Here is a 26,640-nt window from a genome sequence, read left to right on the forward strand (position 1 = left end):
CTGTCTATATAAATAAAATATAACGTTCGTTTGTTCCTACCGATTCCTTTGAAATTTTGACACCACGTTGCATTCGAATACGCACGTGTTTTTATATAATATACATGTCGAAATTCCCCCCACTGGGGGGAGAGGGACAGGATTAAAGCTTACTGTGAAGAACTCGGCTTCTATTTATACTATTTTGCTGCGGTTTTTTGCGTTTTTAATTGCGTTTTAATAGGTTACGTCAACAGAATATACACTAAAAAGGGATTTTTCGATATTCTTCAGCGGAGAAAGGGACAGGATTAAGGCTTACTGTGAAAAACTTGGCTTCTATTATACTATTTTAGATGCGGTTTTTTGCGTTTTTAATTGCGTTTTAATAGGTGACGTCAACAGAATATACACTAAAAAGGAATTTTTCGATAATCCCTTGCGGGGGAGAGGGACAGGATTAAGGCTTACCGTGAAAAACTTGGCTTCTATTATACTATTTTAGATGCGGTTTTTTGCGTTTTTAATTGCGTTTTAATAGGTTACGTCAACAGAATATACACTAAAAAGGGATTTTTCGATATTCCCCAGCGGGGAGAGGGACAGGATTGAGGCTTACTGTGAAGAACTCGACTTTTATTATACTATTTTAGATGCGTGTTTGATTGCGTTTTAATAGGGTACGTCAAGAGAATGTACACTAAGAAGGGATTTTTTGAAATTCCCCCCACGGGGGAGGCGTTATACATTTATAATAGATACATTTTGAGCCACAGCAACGCGTGGCCGGGTCTGCTAGTCATTTATAAAAATTTTTTCTTAATATTACTTCTGTTTCTTAAGCAGTTGCTTGATAGTATACTAAGCGACACACCTTAATGTGTAGCTTGAAAACTGCTATACTACCGCTTTTTAAACTCACATTGTGGCCATTGTAACGTGTGTTGCTGCTTCCGATGTTTTGTAGCACGAACTTTTTATACATCGTTTTTGCTGAAAAGTTTTTTTTTCGCTAATTTCTTATTTCTTGTCAAAATTTCTGTAGCGTGACGTAAGGAACGAAATATTCTTGACCGTAACGTTTGACAGTGAATTTGTTATATTTTAATTGCCGTCACCATTTAAAAATGAATAGCTCGCGAAAAATTGAAAGTTATTTTTATTATTATTTTGATGTTTCATGTACAAATGTTTCAGCGCAACATTGCGTCACGTAAGAAACGAAACATTCTTAATTGTAACGTTTGACAAAGTAAAATTTTTTTATAATTTCACTGGCCGCCGCCATCTTGAAATTGATAGTTCGCTAAAAATTAAAAGTTATGTTTTATTATATATCGATTATTTTTGTAAATATTTAATTAGCAAAACATCGCGTAGCGTAAGGAACAAATATTTTTAATCGTAACGTTCGACAAATTAGAATTTGTTATACAGAAGACTCCTGTATAACACAAGTTGATATAACACGGATTCGTATAACACGGCGAAAAAATTGCGATAGTATTCGGATAACACGCTAAAAGAAACTCGTATAACACAACTAAACGGCATCGCCGACTCGTGTCGCGACAAAATTAATCGAATCTAGTCCAATAGCACACATAGCATAAAATATTGAGTTTAAACGAGCACTAAACCTACTAAAAACATTTATTATTCAACGGCCATAAAAATTATATCTTTATTAATGATGTCTCCAAAGCTAAGTTATTTTTTTGCGATAAATTCGCTGATAAGGAAACACTCGCCCGCCGTTCGAGTAGCCGCTTCGCGACGAAAACAAACTTAAAATTACTCATTTAAAACATCTACAAATGTACAGTACATATGTATGTACAGGTACTGTATTGTAAATGTTTTATCGTAAAACTTCAAAAATAAACTTGACTACACATGGAAAAATACCCAACTGCACTTTAACCCGCCATCTGTCGGCTTTGTTCATAACTTCGAAAGTTCGTAAGTCGAATGTTCGTAAGTAGAAGACTGCCTGTATAAATATTTTGTCACATTTACAACCAAAATGCCGTTCTTTAGATTTGCCGCCCCGGACAAATGTCCGGGTTGTTTGCACTTAGAGCGGGCCCTGGCTGTAGTGCATTATTCTGTGGTGAAATGTTTACTAGTAGGACAACGGTCGAAATATCATAAGTTGCCTTGGCCAGTTATAGTCATTTAAACAGTTTTTAATTAAACACGAGAACACTGTTTGATGTTTTGTTGTCACTTTAATCGAAGTGCAAGAACGAATCTGGAATGATATAGAAGTATCTGTCTACAAATTGCGATGGAAAGTCAAGTCCAGTTGATTAAGTCGTAGCCGGGTGAAAGTGTCATATTCGGGTGAAAGGTCACTTTGGGGTGGCTGTGTCACATTCGATGGAAAGTCAAAATCCGTGCAAGAAGGCCTCGGCAGAGAAGAGGTTCATGTTTTCCAGCAGCGAAGAAACCTTTTCCTCCAAGGCTGTTTACGCTCGACGGATTCTTCCTCCATTTCTTCGGACTCCTTTCTGTCCAGTCCGGTTTCATGCAGTGGTGTGCCATGACATTTGATGATAGAGAAGCTGTGTTTCTATAAGAAGCCGACTTCCAGGGGCAATCAGTTAATCGCGCGTCAGTAATGGTCTAGGGTCCATTCGTACATGGGTGGTGGCTGTAGAGACAAAGACGAGAAGTATCTGACAAAAACCGTTTATTTTAACATAAAATAAACATACACTATGTACAAAATAGTTTGCTTTAGGACAATCGGCCGTTCGGACGTCCTGAGCGTCGATGTGGTTCTTCGAGGGTCGATCGATGATGGTGGATCGTTTGATGGTGGATCTTTGGTGGCCCCGGGACAGTGGCGTTGACGAGTCTGTAAGGCACGGGGAGACTTCGTCCGTTGGAGTCGGGAATACGGTCTAATCAACGACTTTGCGGAAAAAAGTCGTTGTGACACGGGTTACAGGTTTTCACAATAGACGAGAAATTGTTTTTTTTTTTTTTTTTTTTTTTTAACGCGTTGACACACGGCGTTTTGGTTATTCGGAACGTTAACCGAGTGCCAGGTGTCCTCGATTGTCGGAGATTATATCAATCTCCGTTCTTTCTTTCATCCATTTTGATTGGTCGTTTCCCTCAATCACGCTTCCCGAGTGGTTGGTTCCAGGTTACTAAACATAACGAGACTTACCTGGAGAGTGAGAAAAGTCAAAATCGAAGACGAATTCGATCTTTTATCGATCATAGGACGACTTCCTTCCGCGATTTACGGTTTCTGCCTGGCAGTTTGATATAAACAACGGGTGTCTACAAGCGACTTTTACCTATGTTTTTTTAAACTAATAAATTTTTCTCTAAATTAACCGTTTTTTCGCGTCTTTCGTGACGGGTCAGACCTGTCCGGTACGTGATATTTCCATAAAAATTTTAAACAAATACTGGAAATGACAAAAATAAACAATTCATGTATTTTAGTTCTAAAATACAAATAATACATACATAATACAAATTGACACGATACAAACAATGATAGAAAAACGTTTTAAAATTTTTTATAAACTAACTCTATTCGGCGATTTTTTCCGCAAAGTCGTTGATTACTTTATCATAAAAGTCGCTGGTCGTCGACTCCATCGACGTATTTAAAAGCACTTTTTATATCGAAAGCAACGCTAGCGACCACAATTTGTCCTCCGACCGAGTGTTCCTGGCCAATGTATGAATTCGCTCCGTGGTCGAAAAACTGCGCTCAACAGACGCACCGGTAGACGGTACCGTAAAAATTAATGATATTAAATTATATAATTCTTTTAGTACGTCTTTGTTCGGATCGACGTTAATTATAATATGTTTTATGTCTAAGAGTTACTCGTCAATATAGTCCGGACGCGAATATAAATACAGTAGAGCATCGATTATCGACTTAATTGGAGACTGGGGTTGGTCGGATAACTGAAAAGTCGGATAACCGAAAAGTATGAAAAAATACATTATTAGTATAGTGTATTAGGCCTGGTTTAAATACTAGCCTTTCTTTCATGGTTGAGCCAGTGCTGCCAGCTAAAACATGCAAAAATTTAACAAAAATAATATTAAAGTAGCCAAGACATAACCAAATATTGTAGCGCCACATCACTAGCGGACATTTGAATTTGCCGACTAGAACGCGGTCGGTTAACCGATAAGTCGGTTAATCGGGGGTCGGATAATCGATGCTCTGCTGTATTGCAATTCGCTACGTAATTTAGATAAATCAAAAAATTTCCCATAAAATTTACTTAATTTAAAGAATTAAAACACGCTCGGAAAAATTGTTAATAATTTTAATATTATGAAAAACATCTAAAAGTGATAAAAATTCTAAAGATTTTGTCTGAAAATCTGTCAATATAATTACAGTATAATTAAAAGAAAATTATAATCAAATATAACTTTGCAATAACACGTACATACATAAAAATAACATTGAATACTCTTATTTTTTATATCTTAAACAATTCACTTAGTCAGATAGCTCCCTACCAGTGGCTAAGGGATAAAATCGTTGGAAGCGTTACACGTATGTAGTTTTCCACCAGCTAAACCGGCTAAGGTTGGTACTCTGTAACGCGCATGCGCCAATGCTCTCTGGCTGCTTTACACCATTCAGTTATTCTCGCCGTGGAAGCGGTCTCGGAAGCGCTTCCATTTCGCCATTGACATTCGAATATACAATAGCGATCTTAACGTTTTTTTTCACATATAGTATAAAACTTTTTAATAAGATACATAATGCGGTTATAATAAAATATTAATTTTAATTAATTCAAAGTACGTTAAAATATCAAAATTTATATTTTAGAAAATATAAAGGAATATCATTGGAAGGTGGATGCGGCGCTTCCACCGCTTCCAATGACGGCACGCCACTGCAAACGACGGGTGCAATCTAGCATCATCAAAGACACTTCGTTTCCCATCGTCAGCAATCATCAGAAACAAACGAATCCTTTTCCCTGTAAACTAAACTGACCATATTTTGGTATTATAGAATCAAAATGCGGTAGTCAGTCCCCACTTCCTTTTCCCATTCTAAACAAAACCGAATTAGTGGGAGGGTTTAGAACGACGTAATGTACGCGAATTGCCGAGTGGAGTAAGGAAAAAACTGTCAATGAGGCAGCATTTAAGTCTACTTTGTGCTCGCTTATAAGGGCACCTTAAATTAAAAAAAATTCCAAAAAAAATGCGCATTAGAATCGAAAAAATAAATACTAACACGTATTTTATTAGAAATTATTTCTTATTGTGTGCCATCTACGTGATTTTATTACGTTTATCTGAATAAATTTTCTTTTTAACAAAGTTTTACATTTAAAAAATATTTTGCCAAATTCGAGATAAAAAAATTTGTTGAAAAGAAAGTTTCCTTTAAAAAATGCAATTAAAATCCTCGAAATGTCATATCTATGACGTAGAATGCATGACGTAACGCGTGACGCATTGCAACGTTCTACGGATTCGAATTTGTTCCATTTCGTATTTTCCGGCGCCATCTTGAAATAGAAAGTTTTCCGGAATTTGCTAGTTATTTTTCCCTCCTTTTTGACATTTATCGAACGAATTTTAATAACGAAAGCCTACGAAACGTAGGTAACTTTATATTTTTCGATTAATAATTTATCAAAATTAAATAACTTAATTTAAGTTAGATACGCTTTAAATCTAGATTTGCGGTCTGTAACATTTAATAATTCTATTTATTACAATTTTCTTAACGATATTTTACAAATAAAAGGACTATTTTAGCATTTTAAACGAAATATTTGCAATTAGTTAATATTCTGACGTATAACTTATGACGTAAGGCGTGACGCAATAATTCGTAACGTTCAGCAGATTCGAATTCGTTCCATTTCGTATTCTCCAGCGCCATCTTGAAATAGAAAGTTTCCTGGAAATTGCGAGTTATTTTTCTGGTTTTAGATTTATATTTTAATAAATAATATTTAACGTTGTTTCCGTTTAGCATCGAATTAAATTAATTTATCAGATTATAAATAATATTCGTTTGGATATTGTATTATATTCTTTACAATAAAACAATAAATGTGCTGTATTAGAAAATTATTTTCATATGTAATTAATTAATCAATCATCTGGATCTTTTCTATTCTTAATAATTAAATTCTTAAATTATTCTAGTAAAAAGTATCATTCTCAAATGTTATAATCGATTTTCCAAAGAGACGTAGAAACATTTCGGAAACTTCTTGTTCTCAAACAATTAACAAGCAGCAAAACAACAGACAGGTAAGGTGTTTTAATTTTCATTCTACTATGTTTTGATACATTGATGCAGTAAAAAAATGGTATATAAAAGTTACTCTATTGCCCAGATATAAGTTTATTATTGTAGAATGATGCTTGAAAAGTGATGCTATTCATTCACGCATTTCGCTATTCGGGTGAGAGACAATCTTCTAGTCCTCTCTGTCCAATGAACATACGATTCCAGATTGAAGATTCATATCTTTCATCTGCAATTAGTCTAATAACTAAGGTCCTGATGTTTCAATGTCGCGTCAACTTCGATTTTTGAAAGAAGCAGAGTGTAAAAAGACAAACTAAGTTAATTTTAGTGCAGTAGGCCCACTCATTGCCAACTTGATTACCACCTAAAAAGCACCCAAATCGCAAACCAGCCCCAAAACTCACTAGCACCCAAACTATATAATTTGCAACTAGCTTCACCCTTTTTACATTTTCAAAGAAGATGTTGACAATTATTTCTTTTTTGGTGGTTTTGTGGTTTCAAACAACCGGACAAGACAACATACACAGGACGTGACGAATATTTGGAGTGTCGGAGCGCTCTATGCGGTCCGGCGGGAAAGTGGTGGGTTCAAACAATTGGACAAGACAACATACACAGGACGTGACGAATATTTGGAGTGTCGGAGCGCTCTATGCGGTCCGGCGGGAAAGTGGTGGGTTCAAACAATTGGACAAGACAACATACACAGGACGTGACGAATATTTGGAGTGCCGGAGCGCTCTATGCGGTCCGGCGGGAAAGTGGTGGTATCTACATGTTCAGAGACTTGGAGCAAGTTGAATCGGTTCGTTTTCTTGTTTTGGGAAGAGTTCGCGTTAAAGTGTATTTTGAACATTTAATTAAAAAATATATTTTAGTATTTCGATTTGAAACTTTACTTAATAACAATTTATCTTAGATTCGAGGCATTTAAACAATAATATGTTTGATTCAATAAATCTTACAATATAATCGAGATTGGTTGATAATGAAAATGATAATAATAATAATAAGTGCAGAGCTTAAAAGGTTAGGAATTGAAAGTTGAAATTTGGTACACAGTTATTGTACGTAATGCCAATGCACCCTAAGAAGGGAATTTTCGAAATTTTCTCATTGTGGAGGAAGAGGGTTAAGGATTGCTCTAACGAATTTAGCTTCTACTGTACTATTTTAGATGCGGTATTTCGCGTTTTTGCGAGAAATCGAGCATCTTTTTAGAACCATCTAAAAATTTTCTACTTATTCTGGGAAGAGGAGGATCTAATTCTTGCACCCAGTGAAAACAAGTAAGATCGCCTATAATCTAATAATTTTAATTTTTCTTATCGTTACTTTTTTCCTAGCAACGCCGGGCTTATCTGCTAGTACAATTATTAATATAATAATAAAACAAAATATTATTCTTTAAGTCCGGCATACCTAATAATATTTACTACATATTATATAAACTGTATTGACAAAATTTAAGCAAGTTTAATTTCATAACAAATACATAATAAAAAGAACTTCAAAATTGTCTTATCGGTTTTTCTTCTGCAAATCGGTCAATCATTTTCTTCAGATCAAGTTGACAAGCTATTGTTTTTTCAATTGATATAGTCAGGGGTGAATCTAGATTTTTCGGGGCATTGGGCTTATTGAAGTCCAATGGAAATCCATTTTTTGTTATTACAAATAATACTATAAATTATCACTATTATATAATTATTAATATTTTTACTATACGATAAATGCTCATTGTTAATGAAAAAGTATTAAAAATTTATGATGATAATTCAATTTTTGTGGGCCCTTGACACTTGGGGGCCCAGGGCTAAGGCCTATTAGTCCCTGTGTAGATCCGCTTCGGAATATAGTAACCAGAGTTAGTGATGTAACATGCTGCCTCTTAAATAAGTTTTGATTAATTTTAGTTTTGAAAAGCTTCGTTCTGCTGTCGTTGTCGTCGCCCGTAAAGTTAGGCCATGAACACACATGCGTAAAATTGTGTGGCAGAAAACTGAATCAGAAATCAGCTTTCAGTTCAGTTTCTGTTATACGCTTTAATGCCAGAACACACATACGTAAAAATTCTGGCCGAATAGGAAACACCACTGTCACTAACAGTGCTAATTTTATTAATTTTTTCCTCTCATATAGGCTATCTATCCCTTTGTACCTTCCATTTTTTCTCCACTTCCTCTGCTATAATATAGAAAATTTAAATTAATAGACTTATATTCCGAATTCAAATAAAGAACGTGTGATCTAAATACTAGGCCTATATGTCGATTCTACTAGACCTACCTGTTATTGAAATTTTGCACATATAGCCATCCATAAACGTTGTTTAAATACAGTGTCTTTGTGCATGCATGACACTTATGCGGTCGAACGGATTCAATAAACTCCTCTATTTCATTTATTTTTCGTTTTTTCGAGACCGTCACAATTGTAGAGTTAACCCTTATTGCCGCCATTGTTAGAATAAAAACCATGTGTCTACTTTGACGTCATAGAAAAGACTTCTCTTTATTGCAGGAATTTCGGCGTAAAAATTTTACGGCATAAAAAGTAGAGACATGCTCTACTCTTTTTTCCAGTTCTGTTTCAGCCAAAATTTCAGAAAAATTTTTATGTTTTCTGTTTTATGCTAGATTTTACGCTGAATTTTACGCATGTGTGTTCCTGGCCTTAAAAAAATGAGGCATGCTGTAATAATATCGGAGAACCTATTAGAGGTTGTGGTGTGAAATAAAAGTAATTCAGCAATTTCGCTTATGGAAGTAATTTCTTTTACCTAATTATAAGAACACATTTTAAATCGAAGCAGTTGAGGTCCAAAACTAGACGAATGTCGAAGGGCTATGCCGATTATAATTCTGATTGTTCCGGAATATTTTTATCAGATGACGTGACAAGATATGCAGGCGATAAGCACTTGAAAACTGTACATAATTGTCCAACGGATTCAAATCTAATAGTTAATTGATTAATTATTAAATCAAAAAAAAATTTTTACAAATGTTTTTACAAGTTTTTATTTTGCCCTTTCTAACTTGACGCCCTCGTGATTCGTGCGCCTGGAGCAGTTTGCTCCAATTGCTCCACGGTAGCTACGCCTCTGATCTGGCTGCTTTACACCATTCAAATATTTTCGTCGTGGAAACTGTTCCGTATTCGATAATACAGCGCTTCCATTGGGAATGCGTGTACGGATTTATATTCGAATATAAAATAACAATCTTATCGTTTTATTCACATGTTTGTAATAAGATACATCATGCGGTTATAATAAAATATTAATTTTAATTAATTCAAAGTACGTTAAAATATGAAAGTAATCGGGCAATATGTATTTATCTTTTAGAAAATACGAGGGAAGCGGCGCTTCCACTGCTTCCAAGGAGGGCACGCCACTGGTTTCACGTGACCGTGTTTCCACCGTCAATTCCGGAACTTCGGGGTATCGCGAGGCCACATAACACAAATTCTTGTATATTTATTTCTACTTATGGTATCGTTCATAAAGTGATAAATGTTGGACGTCCGAAGAGGGGAGGGGGTTAAGGAAACGTGGACAAACTGGGACCAGAGAGGGGCGAGAAAAATTTCAATAAAAATGCGGACATAATTTATGGACAGCCTCCTAATATTCGAGCATATCCTAACAATATGCGAATTTATTATAGCAACTCCTGTCTGTGAGGACGAGTAAAAGGCTCGAGACGAACTGGTGCAATGATCTGTCAAAATCATTCTCTTTAGAAATAGAAAGACATGGAAATCATGATATTCGCCGAAAAATCCAAATTTTTAATATTAAATTGAGTCGCTACGCAACAATAAAATTTTCTTGTTGTTGGGAGAGGTTCTATTGTTGACTCATGCGATTATATATTGCGAGAGCTTTTTCGAGTTTTGCATCATTTGCAGGAATTGTATAAGTTTAGACTACGATCTTTTCCAACTTTGATAAGCAAAATATCACATTTAGCGGCGGTGGTTTTTAAAACAATTGATCGGTTATCTTCAGAGGAATCGGATCTTTTCCTTTGAATCGGCTTCCCCAAAATAGTCTTTTTATCGTTAATTTTCCAATGAAATTGTTAAAGCAAAATGAAAATTAATAAATATCCGACTTTAAATCTGTTATTTCCGCTATAGTTTATATATTACATGCGTATGTACTGTACATTAATATCCCGTCTGAATCTTACTTAATTAGAATAATTCGAGTTCATTCGTCTTCTCGTTTCCTCTCTTCACAGATTTTTGTGTTACGGCAGTCAACGGAATAGTACAATTTTTTATGAACTAATTTCTCTATCGAACATTACTTAAAAATCGTCGAAAACATTAAAATCATTATATATAATAGAGGTTTTATTATAACATTCATTTCTGAGTTTGAAAGAATTAAAACAATCATTTTTCATTAAAAATTTACAATTTACATTAGAATAGGAATATTTCTTAATGCAAGTTCTATTTTTACGACATTGGCTCATTTCTCTTTGCAGAATGGACAATTTCTAAGAATTCAACGATTGGCATACCTCTGGCCATGCCGAGCTCGAGGATGGCGCCTCATGTAATACAGATGCTTCTGAAAGATGCGGAGGAGTCGTATACACCCGACGTCAAACGGGTGGTTATTATAATAACGAGGTTGAGGCCGAAATTTTTAACGTGAAAACGTGTACGTCGGACATTCAACGCCGCCTAGAACATTCCTGTAAGCCTAGAAGTTTGACAATGGCGTTTGGAACGTCGAGCATGATTCCACTGACGTTCCAAACGCCATTGCCAAACTTCTAGGCTTACAGGAAAGCGGCGCTGAACGTCCCGACGTACACGTTTTCACGTTGAAAACTTCCGCCTCAACCTTGCTAATAACTCCGGACGACAGCGCCTCGTCTATCGTCCATTATCTGGAGCGGCGATACCCCAAAGTTCCGGAATAGACGGTGGAAATACGGTCACGTGAAACCGGACTGGAGAGAAAGGAGTCCGAAGAAACGGAGGAAGAATCCGTCGAGCGTAAAAGGCCTTGGTGGAAAAGGTTTCTTCGCTGCTGGAAAACACGAACCTCTTCTCTGCCGAGGCCTTCTTGCACGGATTTTGACTTTCCATCGAATGTGACACAGCCACCCCGAAGTGGCCTTTCACCCGAATATGACACGTTCACCCGGCTACGACTTAATCAACTGGACTTGACTTTCCATCGCAATTTGTAGACAGATACTTCTACATCATTCCAGATTCGTTCTTGCACTTCGATTAAAGTGACAACAAAACATCAGTGTTCTCGTGTTTAATTAAAATCTGTTTAAACGACTATAACTGGCCAAGGCAACTTATAATATTTCGACCGATGTTCTACTAGTAAAACATTTCTCCACAGAATAATGCAAAACATTTCCACGTTGAACTTTAACCAAACACACCTTGCAGTCGATATGTGTTCAGACCAGAATTATAATTGCTTCAACAATTACATTTGTACGTGGAATTTTGGTCTGAACACATATTGAACACATTAATAAGTCCGACGATTGTATATAAATTTTTATATTTAATAAAATTTATTATATTTTATATTAACTGTTTAAAGATTCGATATTTATCAAAATATTAAAATGACGCATTTTTGGATTATTTTCTAATTATAATTAACAGTTATGAGGAATGAAATAAGCAAATATTCATAATGAAACAAAAATCAACAAAATATGATTTGAAAAACACGGAATTCAGTAGTGAAAATATTGCATGGAAAATAAAATTATATTAAAATGAGATCCGCGAGCCTTTTCATAAACATGTTTTTAACATCAGCGTAAAAATCCTTAAAAATCCAGCAACGAGTTGCTTAACTTTTCCAGCAACATTTGATGGCGGCATCTGTTATCATTTTTATTTTTCGATTTATATTTTTAACTGTTATGAAATGGCAATAAACTTAATCTCGGGGTAGGAATGGGTTTTATAATAATAATAATTAAACATTTGTAAATGGTACTAACTAGTAAAGTCGTAATTAATAAGTGCGACCCTATTTCAGATATGACACACGACCCCCTTTATCTCTCCACCCTGTAGACAGTTAACCGCTAAAATTTAACAGCATCAATCTCTCTAATACACAAACCTCCCTGCAAAATTTCAGAAATTTTCGATAAAAAGCACAGGAGATATTAAATTTCAAACAGGGTGAACAAAATGATGCCCCCCACACTGAACATCCATACATAGAGAAAAACCCCAATTTTTTATATTTTTCAACGTTTCAAAATCCCCTTATTCTAATAATGTAAAAATCTTCTGGGGGGGTTATTTCTTGATCGATCGCTATAGATTCCTTCTGTTATATATAACAGCTGGGAAAGTAAAAAGAAACAAATATTACAGGACCTCGTCTCTTCCTAATACAATAGTAATAGGGAAATTGTTAATAGATATAATGCATAAACTAATTTTTCTAGTTAGGGACGGATCTACATAAGGATTAATAGGGCTTAAGCCCTAGGCTCCCAAGTGTCAAGGGCCCAGAAAAATTGAATTATCATCATAAATTTTTAATACGTTTTTATTAATTCCATTAATTTCATAAAGAAATATATTTCAACTCTGATTCTGATGTCATTAAAATGAATTTTAAACCCCAATTTAAAGATTCTTAATCTAACAAAAAATGGGGCCCCATTGGACTTTAAGCCCTAGGCCTCGATAAACTTAAATTCGTCCCTGCTTCTAGTGTAAATAATTCGGCATATATTAAGTGTGTGCGCAGAATTAACGAAAAAATAAATAAATAAATAAAATCAGCCAAATACTACTGAAAGTTGTAGGTAATATTTTAAAATAGTATGTATTATTTAAACGATGAATAATACAAAAGTAAATAAAGCAAAAGAACAATTCTTGTTCAGCACAAGAATTTTAGTAAACTACACTGGAGAAACATCCCCCTCTTCCGAGTACTGATCTATAAATGGATCAGTTGTTTCGAATTCTTCTTCAGATAAACACTTCTGTGATGGGGCAGCTTGAACTGTCTCCGATTCAAACTTATCGGGATTTCTGTTAATTTCGTTGTTATAATTCGAGTTCTTCACAGAATTTTCTCTGAAAAACCCTTCATTGTCCATCTTGATTAAGACATTATAAAGTTCATTCATCAAAGAAGTTACTTCAATCGATGTATAATTTGCGTTATCCGGAGAAAAGCTTATCTTCCTGGAATCATCAGCAATGTCCTCTTTCAAATAATCGGTCGAAGATGATAGTGACTCATCTGTGGCTTTTTTTTTTTTTTTTAGATTCTTGTCGTAACAGATTGGAGAGGTTAAATCGTAAAGTTTTATTAGTTTTACTTCTGTTCTCGTCTCTTTTTTTGAATAAAAACAGGCGTCTGGGTTGTTAATAAATTTCATTGTAATGTACACGAAGGCGCATATTGTTAAAATTGCTACCATGATTCCAACATAGAATAATATATGATAGATGTTGCCACGGGATTGTTGTTGGTGTTTATTAGATTCTTGCTGACTGTTGTTGTTTATAGTGCTGTTTACTGCACGAAAATATCCATCGACGTGCTTTTGACTTCTTCCTTTATATCTTCTGACAGACTTGTGTGTCGAATAAAGTTTCTGTCTATGGCTTATAAAGTTCTTACGCACGTTCTTTATTAAGTCATCAATGGATTGAATGTTTTTAATCACGTGAAGTACTTTAGCATCGTCTTGCTTCTTTATACTGTATTGTTTCGTTTTAATATTCAATTCGTTCTCATTTGGAGCTTACAATTGAGGAAGGAACTCCTTTCTTAAGTAAAGATTTGGCATTCTATCTTTTCGTTCCTCTTCGGTCTTTATGCTATGTTCAGGTAAGAAAACTTGACTGCCTTCGTTGGAATTTTTGTTTTCCTTTCGTTGCTCAGATCGAACCGACAATTTTTCACGTTCCAGTTCGTCCGCTGGGTATAATTCGTCATGACCGGTGAGAAATATTTTCTTTGCATCGATTCGAAAAAATATGCAGATGAGAATAAAAACAATGTAATTATCCATTTCCTTCGAATAAGTCGAACAAAATCGCAAAGCTTCAACAAACCAATTTCTCGACAATTACGAAAATCGTATTGTTGACATCTCAAATCTAGCAAATATTTTAATTCTTAAAGATATAAATTTCTTTTTCTGTATTAATGAGATTCTACTTACAAAAACTGTACAAGTTAATCTGTAGAGTGTTAGTCATTTTCTCTAATACAATTGAGAAGCATTTTATTTTCTTCGATAACTTTTGAGATTTGTTTAATTTTACAAAAAGTGAAAAATTCCTTAATATCATTTCCTTCTCTTAATATCCTTTATTTTCCTAAAAAAATGGCATGAATTTAACTTTAAAATCGAAATACATTTTACCTGGACAGTCCAGAAGTGTTTTTTTAAAGTTTTTCTCCAAACTTGTGCAATAACTGTTGTTATAAAATGTAACTTTAATAAAATTTTTTAGTACATGAAAATAATAGTGTTTCTAGGCAATCACTGTATGTTCTATTATTGTTGGAAAGACTATACATTAAGACCTGTCCAAAACAGAAACCTGCTTAAAGTGGAAAAAATATTCAGAATTGTGTGATTTTGGTTTACACAGGTTTTATCATAGTAGTATAGTAGTAGTAGTTTAACAGTGTGGTTTGTTACCAAGTAAATGTTGATACACGTGGTTTAAGATCATTTATTTCAATAGCTTTTGCAATAAAAATACATGTTGTTTGTTGAAATGAGGTAGAATAATAAATATTTACTTCTCATTAGTTACTACATTATAAAAATTATTTATTAATTACATTTTGACAAAGAAAAATAAACAATGTTTTTATTTTATATATACATATACTGTATATAATTTCTTTGCAACAAAAACTGAATTGGATATAAGTCTTATTGTCCATTCTAAAAGATGCCTCCTTAATAATTTTAAAATGATTTAATAGCTACCATACGTTAGATTAGTGATGGCAATTGATTATTTATAATTGGCAAATATCGATAAATCATGATTTAAATAATTGCATTAACCAATATTTTTATAATGCAGATTAATCGCTAAGATCGAGTATGTTCCTTTGGAAATTGTGTTACAATTGACATTTATCACGATGTTTTTCATATAAAGCATACAGATGCACCCTTAGTTTTGCATGCTACCACAAATTTTTTTTGCCAAAGGTTGCTGCCAATTAGGGGCAAATGCCACACCACCACCACCACTAGTAGTTTCAGGCATTTTAAATTAGCCACATAACAAATTACTAATAACAGTATATTTGTATTTTGCATTAATGTTTGATTATAAATTTGGGCTACTTTTGCACTATATATTTTGATAATTAGAGCAGAATATTTTTAGACATCTAGTAACAATGCAGGAACGTTTCACCTTGAAAGTGTATGCTTTATCTCTAGCAAAAGCTTTGCAGTTAATTCAACATGAACAAATATATCTTAGTGGAAGCAATATTGAAGAGCATACATTCATATCTAATGATAGCAACACAACTCACCAAAATAGTCTGTGGAATATTCACAAAGAACTACTTCACAAAGCCTCCAAGAATGGTGCTGGATCTTCATCTAATCACACTTGAATATGAACTTCATAATTATCTGCAGATACCTCTATCCCATAGAAATGCTGATCCATACAAATATTGAATGAATGTAAAACAAATATATCCAAATTTAACAACAGTTCCTGGAACATATCTGACAGTTATTGGGCTGCAGTTGAAAAAATTGTAGACCTATAAATTCCCACTGTTGTCCATCCTTAATCTCGAGAACGGTGTTAAATAGACGAAAGTCAAGACCAGACAGAGAAAGCTTAGGGCAGGAGGGCCGAGCCTAATTAACTATATACGAATCTCTGCTTTGGGCCAGAAGTCACATTACTTCAATTCAAAATTTTTCTCCTGATTGGAGTTAAATAGATGACTTGGCATAACTTCATTGTTAACAGGAAAAGTATGATATACAGGGCAAGACACTACTAAACTAAAGTGCATTGTGACAATGTCACAATAAATAATTGCTTATTACAAGTTCTGTTTCATGTGGATGTCTATTCTCAAAGGCTGGAAATATTATCAAGGAAAACAAAGCCAACTGAAATCTGAGCTTATATAACAATTACTATTTTTACACAGCATTGAAGAAAGTGACTGGAAATATTGACTTAAAGTTTATTTATTCTTTACATGTAATTAAGATATAATACTCTAAATGTGTACAGCTCAATGTAGCTTTTTTTCAATACTTCTAATTTAAAAAACATATTTGACTGCAATTTTATTCTTTTTGTTACTGGTTATGTTTATAAACACAAACTTGAATAGACTGATTTTTATTTATTATTCTAAGCTACAAAAAACAAAACAAAAAACTACTACTTGGACAATTTATGCATAAACAATATGAATATTCATTGCATACATGATTTTTGCAACTACTGTAAGTTCAATATTGCCTTTTTTTTTAAGGAAATAAAACAATGTTTATGAGTAGTTCTATAGAAGTGTTACCAGTTTGTATTTTCTGGGTCATTCTCCTAAATTAGTTGCTTACTATTAGCTTTGTTTACCAGTTTTTTGTTTTTCAATATGAGGTCCTAATAGTGCTTCTGCAACTTCACTTTTAAAGAATCCTTTCACAGTATATAAGGTTAAGCAGGTTCTGTATGGTAAATAACAAATTACGTATGTGCGGGTTTTTCATTTTATTTTTGTGTTATGTTTAGGTCTACTGCATGATCAATTCGAATACAATCGATATTGAACTATACTAATTAATTAATATGCTGTTTATAAAGTATAGAATTAGTAATTACTTGAAAAATTGCCATCACTATGTTAGATAATTAGATATATTTATATATCTTTTTAAGTATATTGATTCAATATTTAAAAAACAGTATCACATATGTATGGTCTTTCTGCAGTGTGAATCCTTTTATTTTGAATTTTCATATTATTAATATGAATAAAACTTTTACCTAATGAATCACAGGTATAAGGTCTTACTCCAGTAACAGTTCTTTAAGGATATTAATTTAGTACTATTAATAAATCCTTTATGACATATATCATGTAAGAATGTTTTTTTTTCCTGTATGCGTTTTCTGATGAATTTTCAAACTGCGATTTGAGATGCATTTCTTACCACATAAATCACAAACAAAAGGCATTTCTCCAGTATGTGTTCTCTGATGTATCAACAACTTACTATTATTTATAAATCCTTTACCACAAAATGTGCATACATGAGGTCTATTTCCAGTATGAATTCTTAGATGAGTAGACAGATCACAGCTTCTTCTAAAGGCTTTCCCACAAGAATCACATATGAATGGTTTCTCACCAGTATGTATCCTATGATGTGTTTTAAGATCATTTCCTGTAGTACACACTTTTCCACATACATCACACACGTACGGTGTATCACCAGAGTGAAGTCTTGCATGTGCTTTCAATTTACTGCTATTTATAAATGATTTATGACATAATTCACAAACATAAGGTTTTTCTCCTGTATGAACCCTGTCATGTGTTTGCAAATCACAACTCCTCCTAAATCCTTTGCCACATGTTTTACACAGATATGGTTTTTCTCCTGTATGTATCCTGTGATGTGTTTTAAGATCATTTCCTGTAGTACACACTTTTCCACATACATCACACACGTATGGTGTTTCACCAGTGTGAATTCTAGCATGTGCTTTCAATTTACTGCTATTTATAAATGATTTATGACATAATTCACAAACATAAGGTTTTTCTCCTGTATGAACCCTGTCATGTGTTTGCAGATCACAGCTCCTCCTAAATCCTTTGCCACATGTTTTACACAGATATGGTTTCTCTCCCGTATGTATCCTGTGATGTGTTTTAAGATCATTTCCAGTAGTACAGACCTTTTCACATATATCACATACATGTTGTGCTTCACTAGAGTGAAGATTTGCATGTGCTTTCAATTTACTGCTATTTATAAATGATTTATGACATAATTCACAAACATATGGTTTTTCTCCTGTATGAACCCTGTCATGTGTTTGCAAATCACAGCTCCTCCTAAATCCTTTGCCACATGTTTTACACAAATATGGTTTCTCTCCAGTATGAATTCTAACATGGGCTTTAAAATCACTATTTGCAATACACATTTTACCACAAAAATCACAAACATACGGACTAATACCTGTATGAATTCTCACATGCGATTTTAACTTGCTACTGGTTATGAATCCTTTCTTGCAAATATTGCAAAAGTATGGTCTTTCACCTGTATGTACAAGAATGTGTGTTTGTAAATTACATTTCCTTTGAAATTCTTTTCTACAATAATCACAAACATAAGATATTTCAACATCATTTATGTCTGTGTTAGTTTTTAAATTATTTTTTGTTTCATTTTCTGTATTAAATATATTACATGTTTCAGATTCCTTTTCTGTATGATTCTTTAAATGCAGTTTTAATTGTATTCTATTCATAAATAACTTATTACATAAGTTGCATGGAAATGCATTTTGTTTAGTGTGTATTTTTCTCTGATGAATCTTATATCCAGTATACTTTGTGAATTCTTTTCCACAGCATTTGTATATAATGCTAATTTCTTCTGTTTTAATAACTCCATCAAAGTTTTCTTCAGGACTATCTTGTTCAAAAATTATATTATCACTGCATTCTACAGCTGTTTCATTGTTTAAAGTGACCAAATTTTCACATGTTTCATCTGGATTTTCCAACTTTATTTCATTGACATTGCTACCTTCCATATTAGAATTTTTCTTTTCCCCTTTTTTCCCCCAAAAATTATTTTAACATTTTAATCCACTTGTCTCTCTTATTTTAATCAATGTAAATCAATGATTATGATCTGCTGTTTGTAATTAATAGTCACTGTTTGTATAATTTCCTTAATTACATGTTATAAAATTGTAGACTACTCTTATGAGCTGAAATATCATTTTCTTTCCTATGAAATATAAATATTAATCCAATTACTTGAAAGCAGATAATACATGATTTAGAAAAAAAAATCAATTAAAAAAATTCTGATATATCAATAACAAAATTTTTCTTTTATCCTAATATTTATTTAATTGAATGTATTTTTAAGTAGTCATCTATTTTCTTCATGTTTCATTACAAAGCCACAAATGATTTCCAAAAACATTTGTTCCAGTAAGTAAAATATATCATAGGATAGACTATTAAAGTTTGTTATTGAATCTATTCATAAGAAAAAAATTAATTTGATGTATATTTTAAATTTAGATTATTAAAGAAAAAAATATTATAAATAATATTTAATTACACTTATTTGAAAAAATGACATATTAGCATTAAAATCATTAATGAAATACAATATAATCCACTTGTAATCATATGTACTCACCTATATTGATGACAATAACTGATTGACATTAAGTAAAGTTCAATTAATGAAAAGTCTGGTTTTGTTGAATCTGTCAAGAAAACATGTTAAAACAATTTAAAAATAAATAACATAAAGATTTGTTAATTATTATTAATTAATGCATAACTCATTTATATTTTTTGCCTGCCTCCTAGTAATAGCTAGAGTATTACTGAAGTAAGAAATACCACCAATTTAAACTAATAAATTAAAAGCAAATAACAATTAAAATAATTGATGTCTAAAGACACATGTTGGATTGATGGTGTGAAAAGACATGTTAAAAATTATAGCATTAAATGAAATGCAGACACAAACTTTATGATAATTACTGTATTTAAAAATACAGTAGAACTCTGATTATCAAAGGCAAACCTACAAGTTAATATACTACTTTTCTTACTGTAATTCATAAAACCAGTTCAAAACAGTAACATGTTTTACAAAATTATTTCTTTCTGTTACATTTTACCAATTAACTTCAATGTGAAACAAATTCTAATAAAATATAACTATAACAATTTATATTTTTATTCTTAAACCTATTGTACTTACATTAGCTGTATAATAAATGATGTAAAAATTATATTTTTTATATATGATTAAATTCACTAACATGTAAAAAAGAAACTGATAAATGATATACAATGGGTGATCGGTCAACAAACAGTTTGGACTGTGAACAAATTGGACAACGAACACTTTCGTGAAAGATTTTTATGTTTGAATAACAAACACCTCACAAAACAAAAACAAGAAGCAACACTGTGTTTAATATTTGTAAAACTATATTTTAATGGTATCTATGAATGGTTTATGGAACAAGACTCTAGTTGTATACATAACCTTTTTTGCACTAGTTAATTTCTGTTCTCTGAATTTTTCTATGCTTTTCTGAACTTTTTATTTAAGAAAAATGATATTATGGGGCCTAAAAAGAGTAAAGTGTCAAGAACTGTGTTCACTATTGAAACTAAGCAATAGATAATAGCCAACATAGAGTAGAAAGATGTCTGATGTTGCCAGGCAGGTCTTCAACAGGTCTACAGTAAGCACAATCTAGCTAAAAAAGGTATAATCGTTTGTTTGTTTGTTTAGTTATGGCAATGCAACACTTGGGGATCTGCCTAGGCAGGATGCCTTCTGGGAGGTCTTTTTAAGGGAAACTGGCCCTATTTAGGTGTTACAGACATGGAGAAAACCCGGAAAACTCCATGTGGCCAGCCTGTCTTAGCGAGGCATGAACCCACGACCAAACTGCCAGTTCAGGGTACAGAGAACGCTTGGTCACTGGTGAGCCAAAGGTATAATCAAAAAGACTCAAGCAGAAAAAATAATAAAGAAAATCACATCTAATAGAAAAAAAAATGGAGAGATTGCTTTTAGTTTGATATTGCATGTAAATAAATGTTGTAAGAAAGTATATATTTTTTTATTTATTTTTCGGGGTCTCCAGAACAAATTAATCAAATTACCATAAAAAATCTACGGTAAATTGATATTAAATTTTCTTTAGTAGCTGTATTTTATGTTTATCAAGTGGTAGTCTCTTTAATCCGATTAACGGTAGACTGTCTCACAGCTAAACAGGTTTAATAACTCTTTTATTGGCTTTTTACATATGCATTTTGGATCAGTGTTGTCATTCCTGATCCCTCCTCAGGGTGTTTGGGAGTATATGAAGAACTTAAAGCACTGAGGAGGGATCAGGAATTACAACACTGATCCGAAATGCATATGTAAAAAGCCAATAAAAGAGTTATTAAACCTGTTTAGCTGTGAGACAGTCTACCGTTAATCAGATTAAAGAGACTACCACTTGATAAAGGTAAATTGATAATCGGTTAATGAACAATCTGAGTAGTGAATATGGTCTTGGAACAGATTATGTTCGTTAACTAATCATTCACTGTACAATATAAATCTTTTATATTTGTATATCTGAAATAGCCATGACTATTTGTTTAATCTGGGTTTTGGCTCAGCTGAAGTTGCATCAGTCCATATTACATTGGATAATTGGGGACCTAATGTGTAAACAATATTAATATTCCAACAGTATCTATTATTCTGCAATTTGAAAAAATTGTAGGCCTATAAATTCCCACTGTTGTTCATATGTCCTTCCTTAATCTCGAGAATGGTGTTAGATAGATGAAAGTCAAAACCATATACACAAAGCATAGGGACAGGAGCCTTGTAACGAACTTCCAAATTGCATTGGAAGTCAAGTTATTTCAATTAAAATTATTTTCCCCTGAAAGGAGTTAGATAGATGACTGGCACAACTCTATTGCTAATATGAAAAGTATGTCGTACAGGGGCAAGACACTACAGTACTAATTTGAGGTCCTCTCTTTCTCACTGCAAACTACAATAATTCACCTAATATTTATTAATTTTATTTACTTCACAGATATTTATTAATTTAAAAAAAATAATATATATATATATATATATATATTTATAAGGGCACTTAACTTTGCTAAACAACAAAGCCATCCTGAATCTCCTTTTTTTATAACACTTTAAATCTATCCTACCTTAACATTTAGTTTAACATTTCTATAAATTTCAACAATTAAATTTATATAATTCTTATCAGCCTCTTTTCTTCCTGATCCAGAGAGTTCTCAGGAATCCTGAAGGCATTCCACATTAATAATGTTATGGTCAGACCTAACTATAATTTTTTGACCACCTTTTCTTACCTTTCATGAAAACTCCCAAAAATATTTAAAAATGAAAACAAATTGTGAACAAAAAACAACTATTTAATCAATTTAAACTCTAAAATTGCAAAAATGACAGTTAATAGAATTATAAATATTAGCATCATTTATAAATAAATACTGTTTAAAACTGAATTAGATAGTATTTGTAAGCAGTCCTTTAAAAAGGACAAAAGAAATATCTGGGTTAAAAACAAGAAAATTTCATGTATTAAAAGAATTTCAAATGTTTATGGTTGACTATGGCTGTGCTCAAACAAAACTTATGCTGCAAAGCATTGCAATGCTCAAAGTGGCAGAAATATTTTTTAATCAGTATATTGATGGAAAATGAAAGGAAGGTGTGAATTTTAGTACAGATAGGCCTCCTACAACGTGGTACCTTTACGGGGTTAGAAAAACACGGAAATTTTCTTACAACGCAGTTTAGGGTATTTAGATACGAATTATCTTTCACATAACAGAAAAATCGCGACGAATCACATAAGTGCAGTGGAACTTGATGAAACAAGCTCAGATCTTGAAATAAGGCCAGTCAAACATTCTCGAACAACTATAATAAGTGAGAATGAGGACTGAATTTGTGAGCATAGCATTGTTTCTTTTTGATTTTGACTTGAAATCATAATCTTTTTAGTTTTTATAAGATGTTGAATTTTATTTAAGCTTTTTATGTACATAAATTTAAAAAATGATGAAAATGTTACACCATAAAAGGCAGTTTTTCTCTTTTTAGAACTGAATACCAGTTTTTGTATTAAGTTGGTGTCTCCTATAACGTGATTTCCCACAACGTGGTAATTTCAAGGAATGTATCTACCACGTTGTAGGAGGCCTATCTGTATTTAGAATATAGTTCCAGCTTTATAATTAACAGATATTTATTAAACTACTTTCATAGCATTAGAGCTATTGGTAGTTGAGGAACCGGTATATTGACTCTAAGGTGGGACTGTATTTGTTTTTATTCTGTACATCTAATTAAAAAACGTTCAAAAATTTTGGAACAGAAAAGATGTTGTGTGTGGTGTTTTAATATTTTCCTAAATTTCCATTGTTTAAAAAACAAGGCTCAGAATAATTCACATTTTAAAATAAAAATTCAAAATGAAATGAAAAATTTCAAGTAATGATACTAACTGAACTATGGTAGAGGTTACTTTTAGGTAATTTGTGTATGTATAAAAATATATACAAATTAACTAAAAGTAACTTCTATTTGAAATGTAAATACAGGTATCCCTTGCTTAATGCGAGATTTGATTAACATGCAAAATTAATTGTAACAATACCTTTATACATGCAGAAAAAGTTTTAATTAATGTGGCTGTCTTTACTTAACATATATACTGTATTTGATTAACATGATTTTAATATATGCAGTTGCATTGAGGGATTAATTAACCACTATAGTGAAGGGATGCCTGTACACCAATACTTAATTAAACATTTGGTTCAAACACAACTAACAATTGACTCGTCATATTAGCCTATGTTCATTCAACAATTAAAACTTCAGTATGCATTTCAGCAACAAAAAACAAAGTTGTCCTTCTCAGCTGGTTTTTAATTTACTATCTTTTTAACTGACAAACAGCACCATTATATTTCAGAGTTGCATCAGTTAAAAAGGTTGTCCTTAATCTCAAGAACAGAGTTAGATAGATGAAAGACAAAACCAGATATGGAAACCTTAAGGCAGGAAGCTCTGATTAACTACATAAGAAGTTGTATTGATAAGTTATGCAGTCTATGATGAGTTATAAGAACTTCCGATGCAAATCAGAAGTCATGATATTTTAATTCAAAAATTTTCCCCTGAAAGATGTTAATGATGAGCGTGACTCTTTTGCTAACAGGAGAAGTATGATGTACAGGAGCAAGACATTACTAATTTGAGGTGGCAAACATATATTTTAAATTAAATAAATTAGAAATTGCAGCCTGGCATTGTGACAATGTCACAATAAATAATTTCTTGTTTAATGTTCAAATACATACTGAAGTTTTACTTGTTAAATATATCTTACTATATGAACCAGAATACTTATTCATGGAGTGTCATTTTAAAAAAATTAATATACTAAAAATTTCCTTAAAAATAACACATTATGTAAGTGCACATAATTTTTATTTTTATTGAAAACTCAAAAAAAGTGATAATGATAAATGTACACAATTCCATTCATTTATTTTTTGACTGAAATGTAATCACATTATATCATTTTCTTCAAAACATTTTGAAATGCCTCATCTGATTGTTCATTATTATTTGTATTATGGCTCTAAAACCATATCAAACTTAATATACTGAGGCAAAGAGACATGTACATTAAAAAGAAAACAAACTCATTTTTTTTTACCATATATATACATACATTTTATTGTATGTGTATATAAATGTTATTATTCAAATTAATATTAAACATAAGTCTTAGAATAGTTAGAATAAATGTTGCAATCATCTAACACTATTACATGATGTATCCTGGTTTCTAAATTAAGTTCAAACTATTTCACATTTTAGATAGTATGTTATAGCCCCCCAAAATTACATCATGCAGTTAAGACTATCACATTTAATTATTTAGCATACACAACTATGTTGGTTTCGAGTAGCCAACTTAATTGTTTACAGAGTACTTGATGTTATATAGTTTTAGGGAGTGTGAAGTTTGTTTCCACCTTGGGCACCAAGTTGCTCACTATCACTTGCACCAAAGTGCACAACTATTGGTCAAGGCAAGCGGTAGCAAACCTCAACGATGCAAAGCATAGCGAATAGGTAGCAGTACCGGTACACTGACTTTTTGAGTTTTGAGTTTCTTCAGCCCTGAAAATTACCTCAAGAAATCTGAACATTATAAGAGGAAGCTTGTTGACAGGAGTGTTAAGAAAACAAAAAAATATCTATCAAAAAAGTTAAATTTACAAAACAATCAGTCGAACCCTGTTCGTCTAATTCTTTACCGACGAAAATGAAAGAAATTAGAAATGTCAACGGCGAGTAAAATTTGTTTTATTTGAATGCCGGCGTGGCTACAGATCATTGTTAAATTCAGCAGTGCCGCAGCGACTGCAGGAAGCTCAAAGTGAAATTGTCACTAATAAGATTGCATCATAAAAAGCAAATGTGCAGTTTGAAAGTATAATTTACAGAAGCCTCAGGTGCTTTTTCAGTTTATCAGGATGGATGGGCTTGTGATGATCGATAATTCTTGATTATAATGTTATTTCCAATCTGTTACATAAAAAAAAAATGAATACATAAGATGTAAACGTTTGTTTGATGACTACTCTTGTTAAGCTTAATCGGGTATTAGAATACTCTTGCATTCTAGTTGAACGTCATTATCTTTCATCAAAGAAAATTGACAAGATTACGTTTACATTATTAACATTAAATAACTGAGATTATAGCCAACTGTACATATGCCATGTTGTTTCGTCATTACTGTAGAATTTGTTGTTGTAAAGTTACTACACAGATGTGTGCAGCTGCTGCAACGAGCAGTTTGTAGCTGGGCTGGTCGCCATCCTGTTTATGGACGTCACGTTCACAAATAAGATGGCGACCGGAAATGCCGCCATAGGATATAAAACATGTATATATGTATATTATCTTGTATAATTTCGTAACGAAAAAATCTCGATAGTATTATTACGGTTTCTTACTCTTTAAATATTTGCTCTTATCCATAAATTTCTACCCCGCTTTCTCAAAATAATTATTTATATTCGTTATTTATACCTAATTTTGTTTTGACGACAAACGTCTGGCGCCATTTTCTTTCTGCTCAAATTATGCAGTGCTGCCAAGCGAAATCACTTTAGATTTTCGCACAGGTGTAAATTTTCAATATTAATTTGAATTTTAACATTTTTTAGAGATTAATATTATTATTTTAGCTATAAGCAATGATGAATCCAGTAGAGACTCACAATAATGCAGATTACGTCCCGACCGTCACCAACCGATCGCCCCATTGTGGGCCTTGCCGAACCCTTGGGTTTGCTTTAACGCCCTCTTAATGCCCGCAGGGCGGAAAGAGTTTAAAAAAAACTCCTTTCTCCCTATTGACACTAAGAGGGGTTCTTTTTATCAAGCCTATTATGGGTTCGGCCAGGCCCATAATGAAGCGGCCAGGTAATGAAGGACCGG

At 32.7% G+C, this 26,640-nt stretch overlaps 1 protein-coding gene across 2 annotated transcripts; it reads right to left on the reverse strand.

Moving 5' to 3' along the window:
- Positions 1 to 14,984: 14,984 nt before the first annotated feature.
- LOC136986738 (zinc finger protein 235-like) lies at positions 14,985 to 26,274 on the reverse strand. Of its 2 annotated transcripts, none has more exons than XM_067284343.1 (3): positions 26,230 to 26,274; positions 19,726 to 19,795; positions 14,985 to 19,302 (listed from the first exon to the last, which is right to left on the reverse strand). In XM_067284343.1, exon 3 carries the CDS (start codon positions 19,100 to 19,102, stop codon positions 17,405 to 17,407), a length of 1,698 nt encoding a protein of 565 aa, XP_067140444.1. In that variant the 5' UTR covers positions 19,103 to 19,302; positions 19,726 to 19,795; positions 26,230 to 26,274; the 3' UTR covers positions 14,985 to 17,404. The 2 variants fall into 2 exon arrangements, with proteins under 2 accessions (XP_067140444.1, XP_067140454.1); XM_067284353.1 differs by lacking the exon at positions 26,230 to 26,274 and adding an exon at positions 26,154 to 26,213.
- Positions 26,275 to 26,640: the final 366 nt, after the last annotated feature.

The sequence above is a fragment of the Centruroides vittatus genome, unplaced genomic scaffold, assembly GCF_030686945.1.
Source record: "Centruroides vittatus isolate TY-2023 unplaced genomic scaffold, ASM3068694v2 contig_1215, whole genome shotgun sequence".
NCBI classification, from domain to species: domain Eukaryota; kingdom Metazoa; phylum Arthropoda; class Arachnida; order Scorpiones; family Buthidae; genus Centruroides; species Centruroides vittatus.